The 19,741-nt window shown below is 41.0% G+C and overlaps 1 protein-coding gene across 2 annotated transcripts in view; it reads left to right on the top strand.

The window, feature by feature from the left end:
* The window catches only part of MAN2A1 (mannosidase alpha class 2A member 1), a 163,620-nt gene that overhangs the window by 93,380 nt on the left and 50,499 nt on the right, over positions 1–19,741 (top strand). For both annotated transcript variants that reach the window (XM_056537485.1, XM_056537484.1), the window contains exons 6-9: positions 2,035–2,208; positions 12,753–12,939; positions 13,100–13,277; positions 15,292–15,494. In XM_056537485.1, the coding sequence (XP_056393460.1) occupies positions 2,035–2,208; positions 12,753–12,939; positions 13,100–13,277; positions 15,292–15,494 (742 nt within the window). The remainder of the gene's footprint in view (positions 1–2,034; positions 2,209–12,752; positions 12,940–13,099; positions 13,278–15,291; positions 15,495–19,741) is intronic.

The following is a 19,741-nucleotide window of genomic DNA, read 5'->3' as shown; positions in this document are numbered from 1 at the left end:
TCTCCAGATTCAAATCCCCTGCTCCAGCGCAGCCGGAAGTGACGACAGACGCCACAAGGGGGGAAATGGGCTTGGTCCCTAAGGGGTTAAAGGGGTACCCCCCTGGAAAACATTTTTTTTTCAACTGGTGCCAGAAAGTTTGACACATTTGTAATTTACTTCTATTAAAAAATCTTAATCCCTCCTGTACTTATCCAGCTGTTCATTTATTTTTGAATTTCCTTTCTGTCTGACCACAGTGCTCTCTGCTGACACCTCTGTCCATTTTAGGAACTGTCCGGAGCAGGATAGGTTTGCTATGGGGATTTGCTTGTATTGTGGACAGTTCCTAAAATGGACAGAGGTGTCAGCAGAGAACACTGTGGTCAGAAAGAAAGGAAAGTATTGCAAGGATTAAGATTTTTAAATAGAAGTAATTTACAAATCTGTTAAACTTTCTGGTACCTGTAAATTTAAAAAAAATAAAATTCCAGGGGAGTACCCCTTTAACCCCTTCCGTAATAAAAGTCTGAGTCACCCCCCCTTTTCTATATAAAAATAAACATATGTGGTATCGCCGCGTGCGTAAATGTCCGAACTATGAAAATATATTGCTAATGAAAAAGCACGGTCAATGGCGTACACATAAGAAAAATTCCCAAGTTTTTTATACCATAAAAAAAATAAAAAGCGATCAAAAGGTCCGATCAAAACAAAAATGGTACCGATAAAAACCAGATAACAGTGCAAAAAATTACCCTCATACATCCCCCATATGCAGAAAAATAAAAAAGTTATAGGGGTCAGAAAAGGACATTTTTAAATGTATAAATTTTCGTGCATGAAGCTATGATTTTTTCCAGAAGTACAACAAAATCAAACCTATATAAGTAGCGTATCATTTTAATCATATGGACCTACAGAATAGAGATGGCATCATTTTTACCGAACAATGCACTGCGTAGGAACGGAAGTCCCCCAAACGTTACAAAATATATATATATATATATATACGTCAAAGAGGGAAGACAGCACTAATCTTATGCCCGTGACCATCCGGGTAACCAGTCCAGATACAAAACATCCAAATGGCATAAGTCACAGCAAAAAGTATGCAGACTCCCAATTTCAAAAAGGCTGTGGTCTTTATTTAGGTCATCAGCAGTGCAACGTTTCGGCTATAGTGTAGCCTTTGTCATGCATGCTTGACAAAGGCTACACTATAGCCGAAACGTTGCACTGCTGATGACCTAAATAAAGACCACAGCCTTTTTGAAATTGGGAGTCTGCATACTTTTTGCTGTGACCTATGCCATTTGGAGATATATATATTTCAATTTTGTCGTACAATGATTATTTTATTTATTTTTTGTTTCCTTGTAGATTTTGGGATAAAATAACTGATGTCATTACAAAGTAGCATTGGTGCAAAAAATAAGCCTTCATATGGATTTTTAGGTGGAAAATTGAAAGGGTTATGATCTTTAAAAGTTAAGGAGTAAAAAAATGAAAATGCAAAAACTGAAAAACGTCAGTGGACCAACATCAGCAGATGACATGGCTCCCTAAATCATAGTAGATGGGGGGGGGGGGGCGCTTTGGGGCTTTCATGAGCTGTAAACCATAACCATCACCATTATGACAAAATCACAGCTTGAATCATCTTGCTTTGCATGTAATGTCTCTCTCTCTGTCATATATTAGTTTCACCTTTTAAATTGTATTACTGAAATAAATGAACTTTGCACAAAATTCAAATTTTTCGAGTTTCACCTGTATCGGCAACCATTTTTTTTTTTTTACCTAGAATAGTATAGGGTCCATGACGAAAAGGTAGAATTTCAAGGAAATGGCAACATTTTTTTTTTTTGTTTTGTTTTTTGACAGCTGCTGCATGCAAGTGAGTTTGTTTATTCGGGTAAATGGTAAATAATTTTACCTCTTTATGGCTTTAACTTTTAGCAACTTAATAATAAGACACCGTATGTGTGGGGGAAAAAGTGGAGAACAACTTTGTGCCACATGTCTGCTATAAACTTTGAATTATTTATACAGGTGTAAAACCAAAATCTGGATGGGCTGTTGATCCTTTTGGACATTCTCCAACCATAGCATACCTCCTAAAACGCTCGGGACTGTCGAACATGGTTATCCAGCGTATACACTATTCAGTAAAGAAACATTTTTCAATGAAAAAGACCTTAGAATTCTTTTGGAGACAAAGCTGGGGTAAGTAAAGATTTTCTTTTTGCTTCTCATTGCTGTTTGAATTCATAGGAGGAAAAATATACATCCTAGTTATTTTAATGCCACTTTCCCGGTACACTGCACTTGCTGACTTTCAGAAAGAATCTTTTCCACAATTTTTTTAAATCAGGCAATCCCAAGATTTTTTCCTGTTCCAAGCAAGGAAGCAATGTTTATATGGGTTGTTGGAGTTTTTATATTCCTCCCGCTAGGAACAGAATTTCTCTTGCCTATTGGTTGCCTGGCATAATGGCTCAGCTCTATTCTGGTAAAAGGAGCCAAGCTGAAATACAAGAAGCAGCCCCTAGATAAGGGTGGAGGTTTTTCTTTTTTTTTTTTTTCTTTCTAGTCTCATAATTTCTTTAGCCTGTAATTCTTGACAAAACTTAAAGGGGTTATCCAGGCAAAAACTTTTTTTTATATATCAACCGGCTCCAGAAAGTTAAACAGATTTGTAAATGAAGAAAAAATACGATCTGTGCAGCTCACAGTGTCGGGCGTGCGAGGTTAACTGAATATTCTCACCCACAGAGAATAATTTTCTAGCAGGACTTTTTCTTTTATAAGAATTTAATTTACAGGATTAATGAATTTTGTTTGGTAATAAGATTGACTTCATAGGTGGTTGCTACGGACAACCACAAAGATACTATTCATTTATCAGGATATTTTTTTCAGGATTTATTGTTTCCAGAAGTCATTCTAGCAATACTGGAATAATTAACAATCACTATCCATGTTATTCCTTGCAATTTTTATATTCTATTATTTTATGTAGGTATTTTATATTTTTTTATTGGCAATACTTGGGAATATATATGTATACACGGTATCTAATAATATTGTAAGAACTTTCACAAAGCACTTCCGCAGGGCCCTGCGGTAAGTGCATGAAAATACCTATCCTATTTACTTTTAAACATTGTATAACAAAGAATTGTTGTTTAATATACAACTATACGCTTTTCCTTTTCTCTGAGATAACAAACATCCGTCCAATACCATTTTTATATAGGAGTGTGCTGAGGACTGAAACCCTGTCCCTTCCAAAAGATTTGTAAATTACTTCTATTAAAAAATCTTAATCCTTTCAGTACTTATGAGCTTCTGAAGTTAAGGTTGTGCCTTTCTGTCTGAGAGCTCTCTGATGACACGTGTCTCGGGAACCGCCCAGTTTAGAAGCAAATCCCCATAGCAAACCCCTTCTAAACTGGGCGGTTCCCGAGACACGTGTCATCAGAGAGCACTTAGACAGAAAATAACAACCTTAACTTCAGAAGCTCATAAGTACTGAAAGGATTAAGATTTTTTTAATAGAAGTAATTTACAAATCTGTTTAACTTTCTGCAGCCAGTTGATAAATAAAAAAAAGTTTTTTTCCTGGATAACCCCCTTTTAAGAGCTCTATTGTTTAAGGCAGTGTTTCCCAACCAGGGTGCCTCCAGATGTTGCAAAACTACAACTCCCAGCATGCCTGGACAGCCTTTGGCTTTCCAGGCATGCTGGGAGTTGTAGTTTTGCAACACCTGGAGGCACCCTGGTGGGGAAACACTGGTTTACAGGGTTGTATTGTTGTCTTCTAGAATGAGAGATGTGACTGGTTGCGGCACTTTTGCTTATGTACTGTGTTATGCAGGCACAGAAAATAAGAACAGAAATTGGTCTATATGAGATTGTAATGCTAAAGCTTGTTCTCATGTAGGAAAATATATATTTGTAAACTTCAAGGCTTGCGTACATCAGGAATGAGATTTTCGCAGCTCTTTTTGGAATGCTTTCATCATTAAGGAGCATGATATGCTGTAATATGAGCCTTCCCTAATGGATTATTGTAAATTCCTTAATATAAAAAAGCAATGTTGAAAGTTAGTCTGCTTGCCGATAAATACTTGTGAAGCTAATGATTTATAGAGACATTTAGCCACTCAGTCCTACAGGCTTCAATGAACAGTCAGGTGAAAGTGCACAAAGCGGTTAAATACGCTTTTAATATTCTATTGATCTATGCTGAAGACAATATTTGTTGTTTATTACTTGGACGACTTTCAGAGAGCTGTGGATAGTTTTGGCTTTCACAGAGAGAGGGTTCAGGGTGTGACATGTTTGAAGTATGCAGAGCCTTCTGACTGTTGTGCCAATAACCTTGTTTTCTTTGACCCAAAGTATTTTTGCTGCTTTAGCTTTTCTGAGAAATATTTGTGTAATAATAGATTTTGCTCTGTAATATTAGGGTAAATCTCTGCATTAAATTACAATATGTCCTCGGTATATATATTGGCTCGGGAGTCACAGGTTGCTTAGCATGGAAGTCCTTGTTTATGACTCTGTCCTGGCAATTGATGTTGTTGCAGGCTTATCTTAAAGCGTACCCATCAGATCCAACAAAAAATATTTTTTTTAAATATATCACTCAGTACCTAATCCTGACCATGTACATCTACCGTATATACTCGAGTATAAGCCGACCCGAGTATAAGCCGAGACCCCTAATTTCAACCCAAAATCCCAGGAAAAGTTATTGACTCGAGTATAAGCCTAGGGTGGGAAATACCTCATCCCCCCCCTGTCATCATCCAGACCCGTCATTAACATCCTCATCATCATCCCCTTGTCATCATCCCACACATCCCCCTTCATCATCCCCTTATCATCCCACACATCCCCCCTTCATCATCCCCTTATCATCCCACACATCCCCCTTCATCATCCCCTTGTCATCATCCCACACATCCCCCCTTCATCATCCCCTTATCATCCCGCACATCCCCCCTTCATCATCCCCTTATCATCCCGCACATCCCCCCTTCATCATCCCCTTGTCATCATCCCACACATCCCCCCTTCATCATCCCCTTATCATCCCGCACATCCCCCCTTCATCATCCCCTTATCATCCCACACATCCCCCCTTCATCATCCCCTTATCATCCCACACCCCCCCCCTTCATCATCCCCACCCCCCCCCCTTCATCATCCTCTTCTCATCATTCGCCCTCAGTGGTCTTCAACCTGCGGACCTCCAGAGGTTTCAAAACTACAACTCCCAGCAAGCCCGGGCAGCCATCGGCTGTCCGGGCTTGCTGGGAGTTGTAGTTTTGAAACCTCCGGAGGTCCGCAGGTTGAAGACCACTGCGGCCTTCAACATCATCCAGCCCCCCTCTCACCCCCTTTAGTTCTGAGTACTCACCTCCGCTCGGCGCTGGTCCGGTCCTGCAGGGCTGTCCGGAGAGGAGGTGGTCCGGTGGGGAGGTGGTCCGGGCTGCTATCTTCACCGGGGGCGCCTCTTCTCCGCGCTTCCGGCCCGGAATAGAGCCGTTGCCTTGACAATGACGCAGAATTACGTTGGCAATGAACGCACCTCTGCGTCGTTGTCACGGCAACGTGACTATTCTGAGGCCGGGCCCGAAGCGCTTAGAAGAGGCCTCCCCGGTGAAGATAGCAGCCCGGAACCAGTATCCCACCGGACCACCTCCTCACCGGACAGTCCTGCAGGACCGGACCAGCGCCGAGCGGAGGTGAGTACTCAGAACTAAAGGGGGTGAGAGGGGGCTGGATGATGTTGAAGGCCGCAGTGGTCTTCAACCTGCGGACCTCCGGAGGTTTCAAAACTACAACTCCCAGCAAGCCCGGACAGCCGATGGCTGCCCGGGCTTGCTGGGAGTTGTAGTTTTGAAACCTCTGGAGGTCCGCAGGTTGAAGACCACTGCGGGTGGGGGAGTTCACTCGAGTATAAGCCGAGGGGGGTGTTTTCAGCACGAAAAATCGTGCTGAAAAACTCGGCCTATACTCGAGTATATACAGTAATTTTTATGTGTCTAGCACCTTTTATTTTTTATTTTTTATTACAGTTTTACTCTAGCTCACTAGCCTGAATTCCTCTCAAATGGAGGGGATGTGGCCTCACTGTGCAGGTCTCCGCCCCCCTCCCTCAGTATGCTTTCTGATCACATCTCCCCTAACATTAGCAAAACTACAACTCCCAGCTTGTCCTCACTGACAGTAGTGGGACACAAGCGGACAGTGGGAGGATTTTCCTCCAGGTGTGAGCCCTGCGCCCTGAGCCCAGCTTGGACACAGCAGGACTAGTATGTGTCCAAGCAGGCATGGGGGGCAGTTATTTGAATGGCTTTTCCAGTATGAAATACTGAACATTTTCTAATGAAAGCAATTGCAAAACCTATTGGTTTTGTATGCTTTACAACATATTAAAAGTTTTTGTATCTGACAGTGCCCATTTAACCCCTTCCCGACCTATGACATACCTGTACGTCATGGGTGGCAAGGTGTTCCCGACCCATGACATACAGGTACGTCATGGACATTACTGCCGCTACTCGCGGCACCCCGCAGCGCCCGGAAAGATGGTGGCTATCACTGATAGCCAGCCATCTTACCGTGCGACCACAGGGGGTTTCGTCCCCCACCCCCCCCAGCGATCGCTGCTATCAGCTGGTCAAATCTGACTAGCTGATAGCAGCGTTTCGCTATGAAAATACTTAGCAGCGCGGTGTGTGAGTCCCGATCACGGGGATCGGGACACACACCGCTCTGCTAAGTGTCCCTGACCCGTCCCCCGGCGTCACTTACCCGTCCGAGCGGTGTCCCGAGCGGTCCCGGCGGTCCCGGCGTCCTCCATGCGGTCCCGGCTGCGCTGCGTCCCGGAGGTGAGTTTCCGGCAGCAGGGCGGCATCTTCATTGGCAGCAGTGAGATCGCCGTAAAGCGATCTCACTGCTGCCTCTGAGAGTTTCAAAACTGCAACTCCCAGCATGCCCAGACAGCCTTTGGCTTTCTGGGCATGCTGGGAGTTGTAGTTTTGCAACATCTGGAGGTCCACAGTTTGGAGACCACTGTATAATGGTCTCCAATCTGTGCTCTTCCAGATGTTGCAAAACTACAAATCTCAGCATGCTCAGTCTGTCCAGGCATGCTGGGAGTTGTAGTTCTCTAACATCTGGAAGACCACAGATTGGAGACCATTATACAGTGGTCTCCAAACTGTGGACCTCCAGATGTTGCAAAACTACAACTCCCAGCATGCCCAGACTGCCCAAGCATGCTGGAAGTTGTAGTTCGGCAACATCTGATCCTTCAGATATTGCCGAACTACAACTTCCAGCATGCCTTGGCAGTCTGGGCATGCTGGGAGTTGTAGTTTTGCAACAACTGGAGGCACACTAGTTGGGAAACATTGTCCGTTTCCTACCTCAGTGCCTCCAGCTGTTGCAATTGTTGCAAAACTATAACTCCCAGCATGCACTGACAGACCATGCATGCTGGGAGTTGTAGTTTTGCAACAGCTGGAGGCACACTGGTTTGGAAACACTAAGTTTGGTTGCAAAACACTTGAAAGTTTATTACTTAACTTAGTGTTTCCAAACCAGTGTTCCTCCAGCTGTTGCAAAACTACTACTCCCAGCATGCACGGACAGCTCAAGGGCATGCTCGGAGTTTGCAACAGCTGGATGTTTGCCCCCTCCCCCCAATGTGAATGTACAGGGTACACTCACATGGGCGGAGGTTTACAGTGAGTGCTGCAAGTTTGAGATGGCGCAAATTTTGCGCTGCAGCTCAAACTTCCAGCGGCAAACTTGCTGTGAACCTCTGCCCATGCGACTGTACCCTAAAAACACTACACTACACTGACACTAACCTAAAATAAAAAGTAAAAAACACTACATATACACATTATCCCTACACAGCCCCCTCTCCCCTTCCCTCCCCCCAAAAAATGAAAAACGTCTGGTACGCTACTGTTTCCAAAACGGAGCCTCCAGCTGTTGCAAAATAATAACTCCCAGTATTGCCGGACAGCCATTGACTGTCCAGGCATGCTGGGAGTTTTGCAACAGCTGGAGGCACCCTGTTTGGGAATCACTGGCGTAGAATACCCCTATGTCCACCCCTATGCAAATCCCTAATTCAGGCCTCAAATGCGCATGGCGCTCTCTCACTTTGGAGCCCTGTCGTATTTCAGAGCAACAGTTTTGGGACACATATGGGGTATCGCCGTACTCGGGAGAAATTGCCTTACAAATTTTGGGGGGCTTTTTCTTCTTTAACCCCTTATGAAAAGGTGAAGTTGGGGTCTACACCAGCATGTTAGTGTAAAAAAATAAATTTTTTACACTGACATGCTGGTGTTGCCCTATACTTTTCATTTTCACAAGAGGTAAAAGGGAAAAAAGACCCTCTAAATTTGTAATGCAATTTCTCCCGACTACGGAGATACCCCATATGTGGGCGCAAAGTGCTCTGGGGGCGCACAACAAGGCCCAGAAGGGAGAGTGCACCATGTACATTTGAGGCGATTTGCACAGGGGTGGCTGATTGTTACAGCAGTTCTGACAAACGCAAAACAATAAATATCCACATGTGACCCCATTTTGGAAACTACACCCCTCACGGAATGTAATAAGGGGTGCAGTGAGCATTTACACCCCACTGGTGTATGACAGATTTTTGGAACAGTGGTCCGTGAAAATGAAAAATTAAATTTTTGATTTGCACAGTCCACTGTTTCAAATATCTGTCAAACGCCAGTGGGGTGTAAATGCTCACTGCACCCCTTATTAAATTCCATGAGGGGTATAGTTTCCAAAATGGGGTCACATGTGGGGGGGTCCACTGTTCTGGCACCATAGGGGCTTCCTAAATGGGACATGCCCCCCAAAAACCCTTTCAGAAAAACTCACTCTCCAAAATCCCATTGTCGCTCCTTCCCTTCTGAGCCCTCTACTGCGCCCGCCGAACACTTTACATACACATATGAGGTGTTTCCTTACTCGAGAGAAATTGGGTTACAAATTTTAGGGTGATTTCTCTCCTTTTACCCCTTGTAAAAATTCAAAAATTGGGTCTACAAGAAAATGCGAGTGTAAAAAATGAAGATTTAGAATTTTCTCCTTCACTTTGCTGCTATTCCTGTGAAACCCATAAAGGGTTAAAACGCTTACTGAATGTCATTTTGAATACTTTCGGGGGTGCAGTTTTTATAATGGGGTAATTTATGGGGTATTTCTAATATGAAGACCCTTCAAATCCACTTCAAACCTGAACTGGTCCCTGAAAAAAAGCGAGTTTCAAAATTTTGTGAAAAATTGGAAAATTGCTGCGGAACTTTGAAGCCCTCTGGTGTCTTCCAAAAGTAAAAACTTGTCAATTTTTTAATGCAAACACAAAGTAGACATATTGTATATGTGAATCAATATGTAATTTATTTGGAATATCCATTTTCCTTTCAAGCAGAGAGTTTCAAAGTTAGAAAAATGCAAAATTTTCAAAATTTTCATGAAATTTTTAGATTTTTTTACAGAGAAAGGATACAAATATCAGTGAAATTTTACCGATAACATAAAGTAGAATATGTCACGAAAAAACAATCTCGGAATCAGAATGATAAGTAAAAGCATCCCAGAGTTATTAATGTTTAAAGTGACAGTGGTCAGATTTTCAAAAAATGCCCAGGTCATGAAGGTGAAAATGGGCTGGGTCATGAAGGGGTTAACCACCAATCATGTCAATTTGGATGATATTATACTAGTGTCAGAACTAGATTTATCAGAAACTGCTCACATTTTTGTGATTTCTTGTTTCTCCTCTCTTTATTTATCTCCCCTACTTTTATTAATTTAATTGTGGCTTCAAACCATTATTCATATCCAAATATGGCCCAAAAGGTTGGGGATTTCTGGTGTAGTGTATACTTCAGTGTTTCACAACCAGGGAGCCTTCGGCTGTTGTGAAACTTCAACTCCTAGCATGCCCAGACAGCCTATAACTTGGCCTGGCATCGAGCAGGCAGGGCCACACAAGCATTTGCTGGCTAGAACATGGAGCCCTTAACTTTTGTCAGTTGTCGACCAGAGTGCCCTTATACATAGGGTAATGTGCAGCTAAAGAAGGTAGGATAGGTAGTTTGGTAGCCAGGTATGTATGTATGTATGTATGTAGTTTGATACCCAGGTAGTAAAGTAGTAAGGTAGGCAGTTAGGTAGCCCGGTATAATAGATTATGGTATACCCAAGATATATTATGCAGTTGCTCTGAACTATGTATTATTATATGGTGACATTTAATTGTTTTTATATATGTATTTTATAGACATTTTCACACTTACATGCACTTTATATACTTTTGTTGTTCACTACATGATGAGTGAGCCAGCCAAAACTTCACCTCTAGTGCTTGTGTGAATAAAATGTACACATTTTGATCACACCTAGGAGTGCTGCTGTTCACCTGTTAGCAGGTGTGTAGGTAGTCAAGTAGCCATGTATGTAGGCAGGTTGCCCCAGCCGTCCTCCTTTGAACCTATGGGGGCCAGAACTGGGACTTCAGCCCTCATATACCCCCCCCCCCCCCCCCCGCCCCACTCTTCTTTTGGTCACCCACAACCAATAGCTAGGGCTAGCTGGAAGAAGAGCACAATGAACAAGACAAACTTACGATGTCTGAGCTTCTTTCCTGGATCATTCTTACAATTTATATAAACCTACACTCTTCCTCTGAATTATAACACCAATAGAAATGGCAACAAAAAATCCTATAATAATGCTCCTACAATTGTCACCACAAAAGTAACCACCAATAATGCAAAATTAAATGCAAAAATGTATAAATTTTATTGGTAATCTCACTACAATTAACAATACAAAAAAAGAGAGAGACAACCCCACACCTAAGAAATGGCACCGGTTCCCTGGTCCTGAATATAATCAGATGGTGAATAACAGGAACACTGCACAATAATAATATATCCCCCTTTGCATCAGTACGGCAATGTTTACATCATTACAAAATCATGTATAAAAATATAACCATCATACATTACCTGTAGCAGGCATGTTCCCACAGGCCATCCAGGGACACCGTGCACCCTCAACGGATGTCGTTTCGTGGGTCTGCCCACTTCGTCAGGAGGTGCATTTTTACAATTTAGTCTGAACATTTAGATCTCGACCAATCAAAACTCTTGACATTCGACTGGTAGACCTAAAAGGGAGTGCGCACTTTTGTTCTGCCATACGTCATCAAACATGCATCTGTAGAGATCTGTCATGGCTAGAAGATAATCTCACAGACACTAAGAGACACACCAATTAGTTTTTTTTAGATGCAATAAAATCAATTTTACTTGGTATAAACAATAAATAGATACATTCAGATATCAAATTATAAGACCTTACAAAAATGTACAGAACAGTGCCAAGATGGAAAAAGGGGGATGGGGTAACAGATGAATACCTATACTGAGGACCCTACCTATCTAGGTGGGGAACTCCTATCACTATGTGTGGATGGGGGTAGGGAAAAACATCAGAGATGGTGAAAGATCAATAGACCTCTCTTACTAACGCGTTTCACCCATTAAATATCTGGGGCTCATCAGGTATGAGAGGAAACCAAGATCTTAGAGAGCAAAAAGATTTAAGCAATCAAGATACTATGATTGCAGATAAATATAAGCACTTTAGTACATAAAATAAAATAAAAATTATAATATAATGAAGATAAGTGTTAGTTTGAAGCGTCAGAGGAGTCATAGGTCATCATGTCCAGAGTAAAGACTAGTTCAGACAGCATGGTGCATTAATGTCATGGTCAGTCCAACCCCCTCAGCACTCAAGACTTTATTTCATGATTTTGGACTTCTGCCAGGCCAGCAGGAGTCCAAAGTCTGCGCAAGAGATTTGGGGCGGGGGGGGGGGGGGGGGGGATGTACTCTGGACAAGTAGAGAGACACCTAGTGGCAGCTTTTTAACCATATATAAAACCTAGAAAACTTCATTTTTTAAACAAAGTACATTAGAAAGATTGGAAAGGAGTACAATAGCAAAAATTTGTTAAAATGACTGTGCCCATTTATCAAATTCCCATTTTTTACATATTCGGGGAAGGTGTATTCATAGCGAATTTCATTATATATTTTATTTGTCACTTTTTATAGGAGTGATTCAAGCCTGTGGGCATATCCATTATTGTGAAAACCCTTACTTTTTACACTCTTGTCATTACAGCCCATTAGGGATTGGGAATAATGGAATTGTTGTATAAAGACACTATTGTATGTTTTGGTAGTAGCAGTATATTAGCAGTAGTTGACAGAGAAATGTAGCTATTTCAGTCACTAGGAGTGTGAACCATCCCTCAAGGAATAAGAAGTGAGAGGGGTTATGTGTTACCATGTTTGTGCATAGTGTGACCATCCTACCTGCAGTAGCATTTTAGAGCGGTTATTAACTCCGGTACCTTCTAGTTAGGTACACACGACACACAATGTTAGTCTATTGTCTGTACATTAGTGTCCACAGAGAGTATTTAAAATTTGCTGCTCTGCAGTTGCTTTTAGTATAGGTTCACCTTACGTTCGCGTTAAAATAGATACTGTAGTGTTCTTGTTCAGCATGTAAGTAACAGGATGTAGGTGATGTGTGGTAAGTAAGTTGTCCTAATGTTTCAGTAAGTATTTTTTTCATATACAACTGTTAAACTGTTCTTAATATGTATTATTGTATTTTACTTATAGATTTAGGAAGTAGCACCGACATTTTGTGCCATATGATGCCTTTCTACAGCTATGACGTCCCTCATACGTGTGGTCCAGACCCCAAAATTTGCTGTCAGTTTGACTTTAAGCGTCTGCCTGGAGGTAGAATCAATTGTCCTTGGAGAGTGCCCCCTGAGCCTATTCATGAGGGCAACATAGAACATAGGTATTTTTATGTTCCATTCACTTTGTGTATTTTTTGCATGTTATATATTTTTATGTACTTTGATAAATATGGACAATTTTTTTTTTAAGCCAGCCTTATGTTTCTTTTGTTTGCAATATTCCCTAGTCTTTATCTATGTTTGTACCGGATTTCATTGCAGAGCTTGGATGCTTTTAGATCAGTACAGAAAGAAGTCAAAGCTCTTCCGCACTAAAGTGCTCTTAGTCCCACTGGGTGATGATTTTCGCTACAGTGACAGCTCCGAGTGGGATCAGCAATTCCAGAACTATCAGAAGCTGTTTGATTACATGAACTCTCACCCTGAGCTCCATGTTAAGGTAGGTTTAAGAATTTCTGTTTCAAATCCTTGATTTCCAGGAGGGCTGATGGCAATTTTCCCTTTAATTTTAATAGCACCCAGTGTGTCTTCATGCTTGGGTAGAAATACATTGAGAATATATTTTCCCTGCTCCTGCTTCACTAACATAACCTCTTTTCTTTTAAAGTAGAACTCCCGCAAGTCCTGTCAATCCCATTTTTTTCTGCCTCCTGCATCTGGTGCTCACAGTTATCATTTTTACATCATAACTTTCATAGCCGTTGCTTATTTTGTTTCATTTGCAGTGAAATGCTATTTTCGTTTGCCAAACAAATGCCATTTGAGGTGCTTTTAGCTACTTGGGCTCTATTGTGCAGATTGTAATGTGTTAGAAAGTAGTAGGCTGCAGGAAACTTTTAAGGCCATAGCTAACCTTTTTGTGACAGTTTTAAGTAATTGAAAGCAACATGAAAGGACTTTTTACAAAACCCCTACAGCTTGTTTATGGCATTCAAGGATGATCTTGGGAATTTCTATACAGATTCTTATGTGATTGTAGATTCTCAGCTAGAGATATCTCAGCTTTAGCATGGGGTAAGCAAATGTGCAGGGTCCTCTCAGGTTCCAATATTTTCCCCTAGCTACCGTATGTGCTGGTATATTACATTCACACTCAGTTTACAATCTGTGCTCACATTGTGGGCAAGTGAAACCAGTCAGTGGGTACTGTCTTGCCATAGTGCCAACACTGAGTTAGTCTAGAAGTTGTTCTAAGCCACAGTGCTATGTGTACTGTCTACAACTACACTTTGTGTACTGTACAGGAACCTGTCATCAAAATAGTGTGTGTTTCCACAGCTTTAAGCTTTTGTATATAAGGTCTTGCTTTACCTTTTTTAGTTATATGCTTATTTTCTTCAGTTTTTATTTTCCATAATTTTGGGTACATTTGTATTTACAAAGTTGATCAACTTTTTATGTAGGTACACTATATTGACAAAACTATTGGGCACCACCTTGTAAACTCAAAATTCTGGTTTTTAATTCGGTCTTATTGCCACAGGTAAATAAAAATAATCCAGCCCCTACCAATGCAGTCTGCCTACCAACACCTGTAAAGAATGGCTCATTCTAGAGAACTCTTTGAATTATATCATAGTACTGTTTTAAGACACCACTGCTGCAGCATTGTAGAGAAGGGTTAATTGCTATGCGGTTGTTTTCCAAAAGTTCGTCAAGTTTAGTTTTATTGAAGAGTTGGACAATTGTATGCTTTCAACTTTCTGAGGACTGTTTGGGTTCAGCCCTTTTCTGTTACAGCATGACTGTTTGCTGATACACAAAGCAAGATTCATAAAGGAATGGTTAGGTGAGTTTGGTGTGGAAGAACTTGACTGGCCCTCCTAGAACAGAACCTTGATGTCAACCCCATTAAACACCCTTAGAATGAACTAGAATGGAGATTGCGATCCAGGCCTTCTCATCAAATCTCCGTTTTAGACAAATTCTCTTTAAGGCTTGGTTGATATTTGCATCAGAACTTCATTTGGAGGGAGTCCAATGCAGATTTTGTTTATTTAGCAGGAGTTGGCCAAACCAAAAATTTAGACACCAGTAAAAAAAATTAAAAAGAAAGTGACACCAGTGGAAAGCCAACAGACCCCAGTGGGATCTGTTAAAGCATATAGATTGCAAGCTTTCAAGACCTCTTAGGTCTCTTCATCACGTATGTTACCTGCCTGATAAAGGGACCTATGAGGTCTTGAAAGCTTGCAATCTATATGCTCTAAGTCAATAAAGTTATCCTCTGTGCTCCACTTGTCTCCTATATTTCTACAAAGAATGAAGAAAATTCATATTAATGCCTATGGATTTAGAATGGGATGTCCTATAAACTCCTGTAGATGTCCCAATACTTTATAGTGTTTATATAAAAAAAGGATACATTGACTGAATGTGAGGATTTTCAAATTAAGCCTTCAATGCTTTTTTATTAGTCATGTGTATTTATATCTGTTTGTTCTGCATTTTAGGCAAAGTTTGGTACCTTGTCAGATTTTTTTGAGGCTCTGAGAAGAACCACCAATATTGAGGAGTCCAACAGCCCGTCCTTCTTCCCTGTTTTAAGTGGAGATTTCTTTACGTATGCAGATAGGGATGACCATTATTGGAGCGGCTATTTTACATCGCGACCTTTCTATAAACGCTTGGAACGAGTCCTGGAATCTCATTTAAGGCGAGTCTTTTGTTATACAGAGTACCCACGTGGGGTTTTACCATATTTTGGATACACTAAAATGTTTATCTTTATGCATACTTGCCTATATGTTACCTCCAAATGATTGTGAACATTAGAAAGATATGAATGTATCTTGTCCATAGTTAGCAAAGTATATATGCATGTTTAAAGCAAAATGCACAGATAAGCAGCGGCAGTGGAAACCCCTTAACGACCACGGACGTATATTTATGATAGTGGCCAGCTCCCGTAATGTGAAGCGAGCTCAGAAGCTGTGCGTGCTTCGTATCTGCTGGGTCCTGGTTGCTATCAGCAACCAGGACCCAAGGCTAATACCGGACATCGCCGATCGGGCTGATGTCCAGTATTAACCCTTTAGACGCTGCTATCAAAGTTGATTGTGGTGTCTAAAACAGGAGAAATCAATGCTGGTTAGCTCAGCGGAGCTGTTCAAGGCCGCAGAAGTGAAATTGGGGAGTCCCGAACAGCTGAGAGGACACCGGGAGGTGCCTTACCTCGCTCCACGCTGTCCGATCGTCGGACTACACGTGATTTAACCCCTTCCTAAGAAAGTTTGAATCTCCCCCTTTTCCCATTTAAAAAAGTAAACAAAAATAAAAATATGTGATATCGCCGTGTGTGTAAATGTCCGGACTATACAAATATAATGTTAAATAATATAATGTTAATTAAAGGGGTATTCCAGGATTTTTTTTTATTTGACTATGCTACAGGGGGTGTAAAGTTAGTATAGTTCATAATATAGTGTCTGTACCTGTGTGTGACAGTTTTCTCACAATTCTTCTGGGATTTTCACTCCAATATTTATTTTTTACCAGCATACAAAATGACTGTTGTCTCAGATTTTTCCCAGGTTGCAATGCGGCCGAGACCTGACTCGCTAATCAGCTGATGGCAGGGAGCCTGTCTGCTTCAATGCGTGGAGTGATCACTTGGTGGGGGAGAGATCAATCTGCAACTAATGCAATCGCTGTAGGCACCCTATTGGAAAGCCATACTGATTTGAATGGATGCAGCTCATTTATGTTTCAATGGGTGGGGTGGCTGATGTGTGGGAGGAATATGGAATTGTTGGATTTGTAGTAAAAAAAGAAAAGTCAAACAGGAAATACCAGTACACAAACAGCTAGCCACATTGTCAAGGTAATCTCACAACATAGCCATGTAGCCCCAAGACAAGCGCAGATCCTTCCTAAGCATGTCTATTACTGCCTACAGGTACATGCTAAAATAACCTTATGGTGGATTACCCCTTTAAGTCCAAAATTGATTATTTTTGGTCACTTTGTATACGCTAAAAAAATGTACAAAAAGTGATCAAAAAAGTTCGATCAATACAATCAAGGTACCGCAAAAAATGAGCCCCCATACCACCCCGCATACGGAAAAATAAAAAAGTTATAGGGGTCAGAAGAGGACACTTTTTTAAACATACAAATTTTGGTGCATTTATTTATAATTTTTTAAATAGTAAAATAAAGAAAAACCTATATGTATTTGGTATCCTTCTAACCGTATGGACCTACGGAATAAATATATGGTGTCATTTTTACTGAAAAGTGCACTGCGTAGAATCTGAAGCCCCCAAAATTTACAAAATGGAATTTTTTTCCAATTTTGCCCCACAAATATTTTTTTATGGGTTTGCCGTTAATTTTGTGTTGAAATGATTGATGTCATTACAAAGTACAATTGGTGGCGCAAAAAATAAGCCCTCATATGAGTCTGTAGGTGCAAAATTTAAAGCGTTAGGATTTTTAGAAGGTGATGAAGAAAAAACAAAAGTGCAAAAACTGGAAAACCCGTGGTCCTTAACCTGTTAAGGACCCAGGGCGTACCTGTATGCCCGGAGTCCGCTCCCGATCTATAACGCGGGGCCACAACGGCCGGGACCCATGGCTAATAGCACGCGGCATTGATCGTGCTGCCACGCGCTATTAACCCTTTAGACGCGGCGTTCAAAGTTGAACGCCGCGTTTAAAATGAAAGTGAAACCATGCCGGTTAGCTTAGGGAGCTGTTCGGTGAAATCGCGACATCCCCAACAGCTTACAGGACAGCTGGAGGGTCCCTACCTGCCTTCTCACTGTCCGATCGCCGAATGACTGTTCAGTGCCTGAGATCCAGGCATGAGCAGTCAAGTGGCAGAATCATCGATCACTGGTTTCCTATGAGAAACCAGTGATCAATGTGAAAGATCAGTGTGTGCAGTGTTATAGGTCCCTATGGGAGCTATAACACTGCAAAAAAAGTGAATAAACATTTAACCCCTCCCCTATTAAAAGTTTGAATCACCCCCCTTTTCCCATAAAAAAAAAAGTGTAAATAAAAATAAACATATGTGGTATCGCTGCGTGCGGAAATGTCAGTTATAAAAATAGATCATTAATTAAACCGCACGGTCAATGGCGTGCGCGCAAAAAAATTCCAAAGTCCAAAATAGTGCATTTTTGGTCACTTTTTATATCATGAAAAAATGAATAAAAAGCGATCAATAAGTCTATCAATGCAAAAATGGTACCGCTAAAAACTTCAGATAACAGCGCAAAAAATGAGCCCCCATACCGCCCCATACGCAGAAAAATAAAAAAGTTATAGGGGTCAGAAGATGACAATTTTAAACGTATAAATTTTCCTGCATGTAGTTTAGATTTTTTCCAGAAGTACGACAAAATCAAACCTATATAAGTAGGGTATCATTTTAATTGTATGAACCTACAGAATAAAGAGAAGGTGTGTAATTTTTACTGAAAAATGTACTGTGCAGAAACGGAAGCCCCCAAAAGTTACAAAATGGCGTTTTTTTTTATTTTTTATTTTGTCTCACATTGATTTCTTTGTTCCGTTTCGCCGTAGATTTTTGGGTAAAATGACTGACTTCATTACAAAGTAGAATTGGTGGCGCAAAAAATAAGCCCTCATATGGATTTTTAGGTGAAAGATTGAAAGAGTTATGATTTTTTAAAGGTAAAGAGGAAAAAACGAAAATGCACAAACGGAAAAACACCAGGTCCTTAAGGGGTTAAGGGGTTAAAACTGCTAGTATGGTAGGATATGTATTTATCCTATTGCAGAAGTAACATAAAATGAATTACTGCTGTATGCAACACCCAAAGGGAAAGAAGTTGCAGCAGAGACAAATTTATACGTAAAACAAAACACTTTATTCAGTAATAGATATTAAATATATCCAACACATTGAATGGAGGGATACAAAAATCAGCAACTGATGAGCTTTCTTTTGGCTTCCATCGTACATATAGTATGCAGATAACTATGTTCAGTGTTGAATTTTATGCACTACAATACAGTATGTACTATTTACCTGGTTGCCCAAGCATGCTTCTTACCATGCTGATTTCTCTGCAGTCCTCCATACAATGACTTGAATATTTTTAATATCTATTATTAAATAAAGTATTTTGTTGAACATATCTAGCATGAACATCAGGAAAGCTCCCAACCTACACTCTAACCATCTTCATCAGCTTCCATTTCCAGAGGAAAATAGATTTCCGGGTACTTCCAAAATAAAAATACAGCATATTTGCATGCTTTGATTTCCCACTGGGCTTTGGTCCTTTAAGTCTTGCCTCTTTAGTGGTGAACATGCAGGATTTGCCCACTCAGCCAACCACTGGCTATGGAGTGCCTCTGCTGCGGCCATTAATTGGCTGAGAGGGCAGTTCCTTACTGGTCAACACTTTATAGGAAGCAGGAAGAAGCTGAGAGGGCCTATGACCCGATGCTGGTGGGACTGCAGTGGTAAGGTATCTGGGTGAGTGAGTATACCTTTATTTTGGCAACATTTGTGACCGTTTCTTAAAAATATTTTGGTATCAGCAAAGCCCTTTAATCTGTGGGTGACAGGTGCCAAAGTATTCCAGATTCCACTCTGCAGAGAAGGTGTGTTAGTAGAGAGCAAATTACCCAGCTTCCCAGGGGAAGCTCAGATGATGTAACATCACATATGCACTATCCATATATGGTAACTGTCCATATATGGTCTTATATCTTTAGAACATCACCAGGGCTTCCCTTCTGAAAGTGGGTGGTAAAGTATCTCACTCAATGCCTATATTGTGTGATGCACTGCAGCATTCCCTTCAGAGTTAGGTCAGGAGTCCGCCTAACACATACCTCTGACAGAAAGCACAAACTCACTGTAAACCTAGACGCAGTTTTAGATATTAACGTAAGATCACCGATTTTGTGAAGCCCCAG

This window comes from Hyla sarda, chromosome 1 (genome assembly GCF_029499605.1).
Source record: "Hyla sarda isolate aHylSar1 chromosome 1, aHylSar1.hap1, whole genome shotgun sequence".
In the NCBI taxonomy this organism is placed as follows: Eukaryota; Metazoa; Chordata; class Amphibia; order Anura; family Hylidae; genus Hyla; species Hyla sarda.
This window is presented reverse-complemented; position numbering and strand designations above follow the sequence as displayed.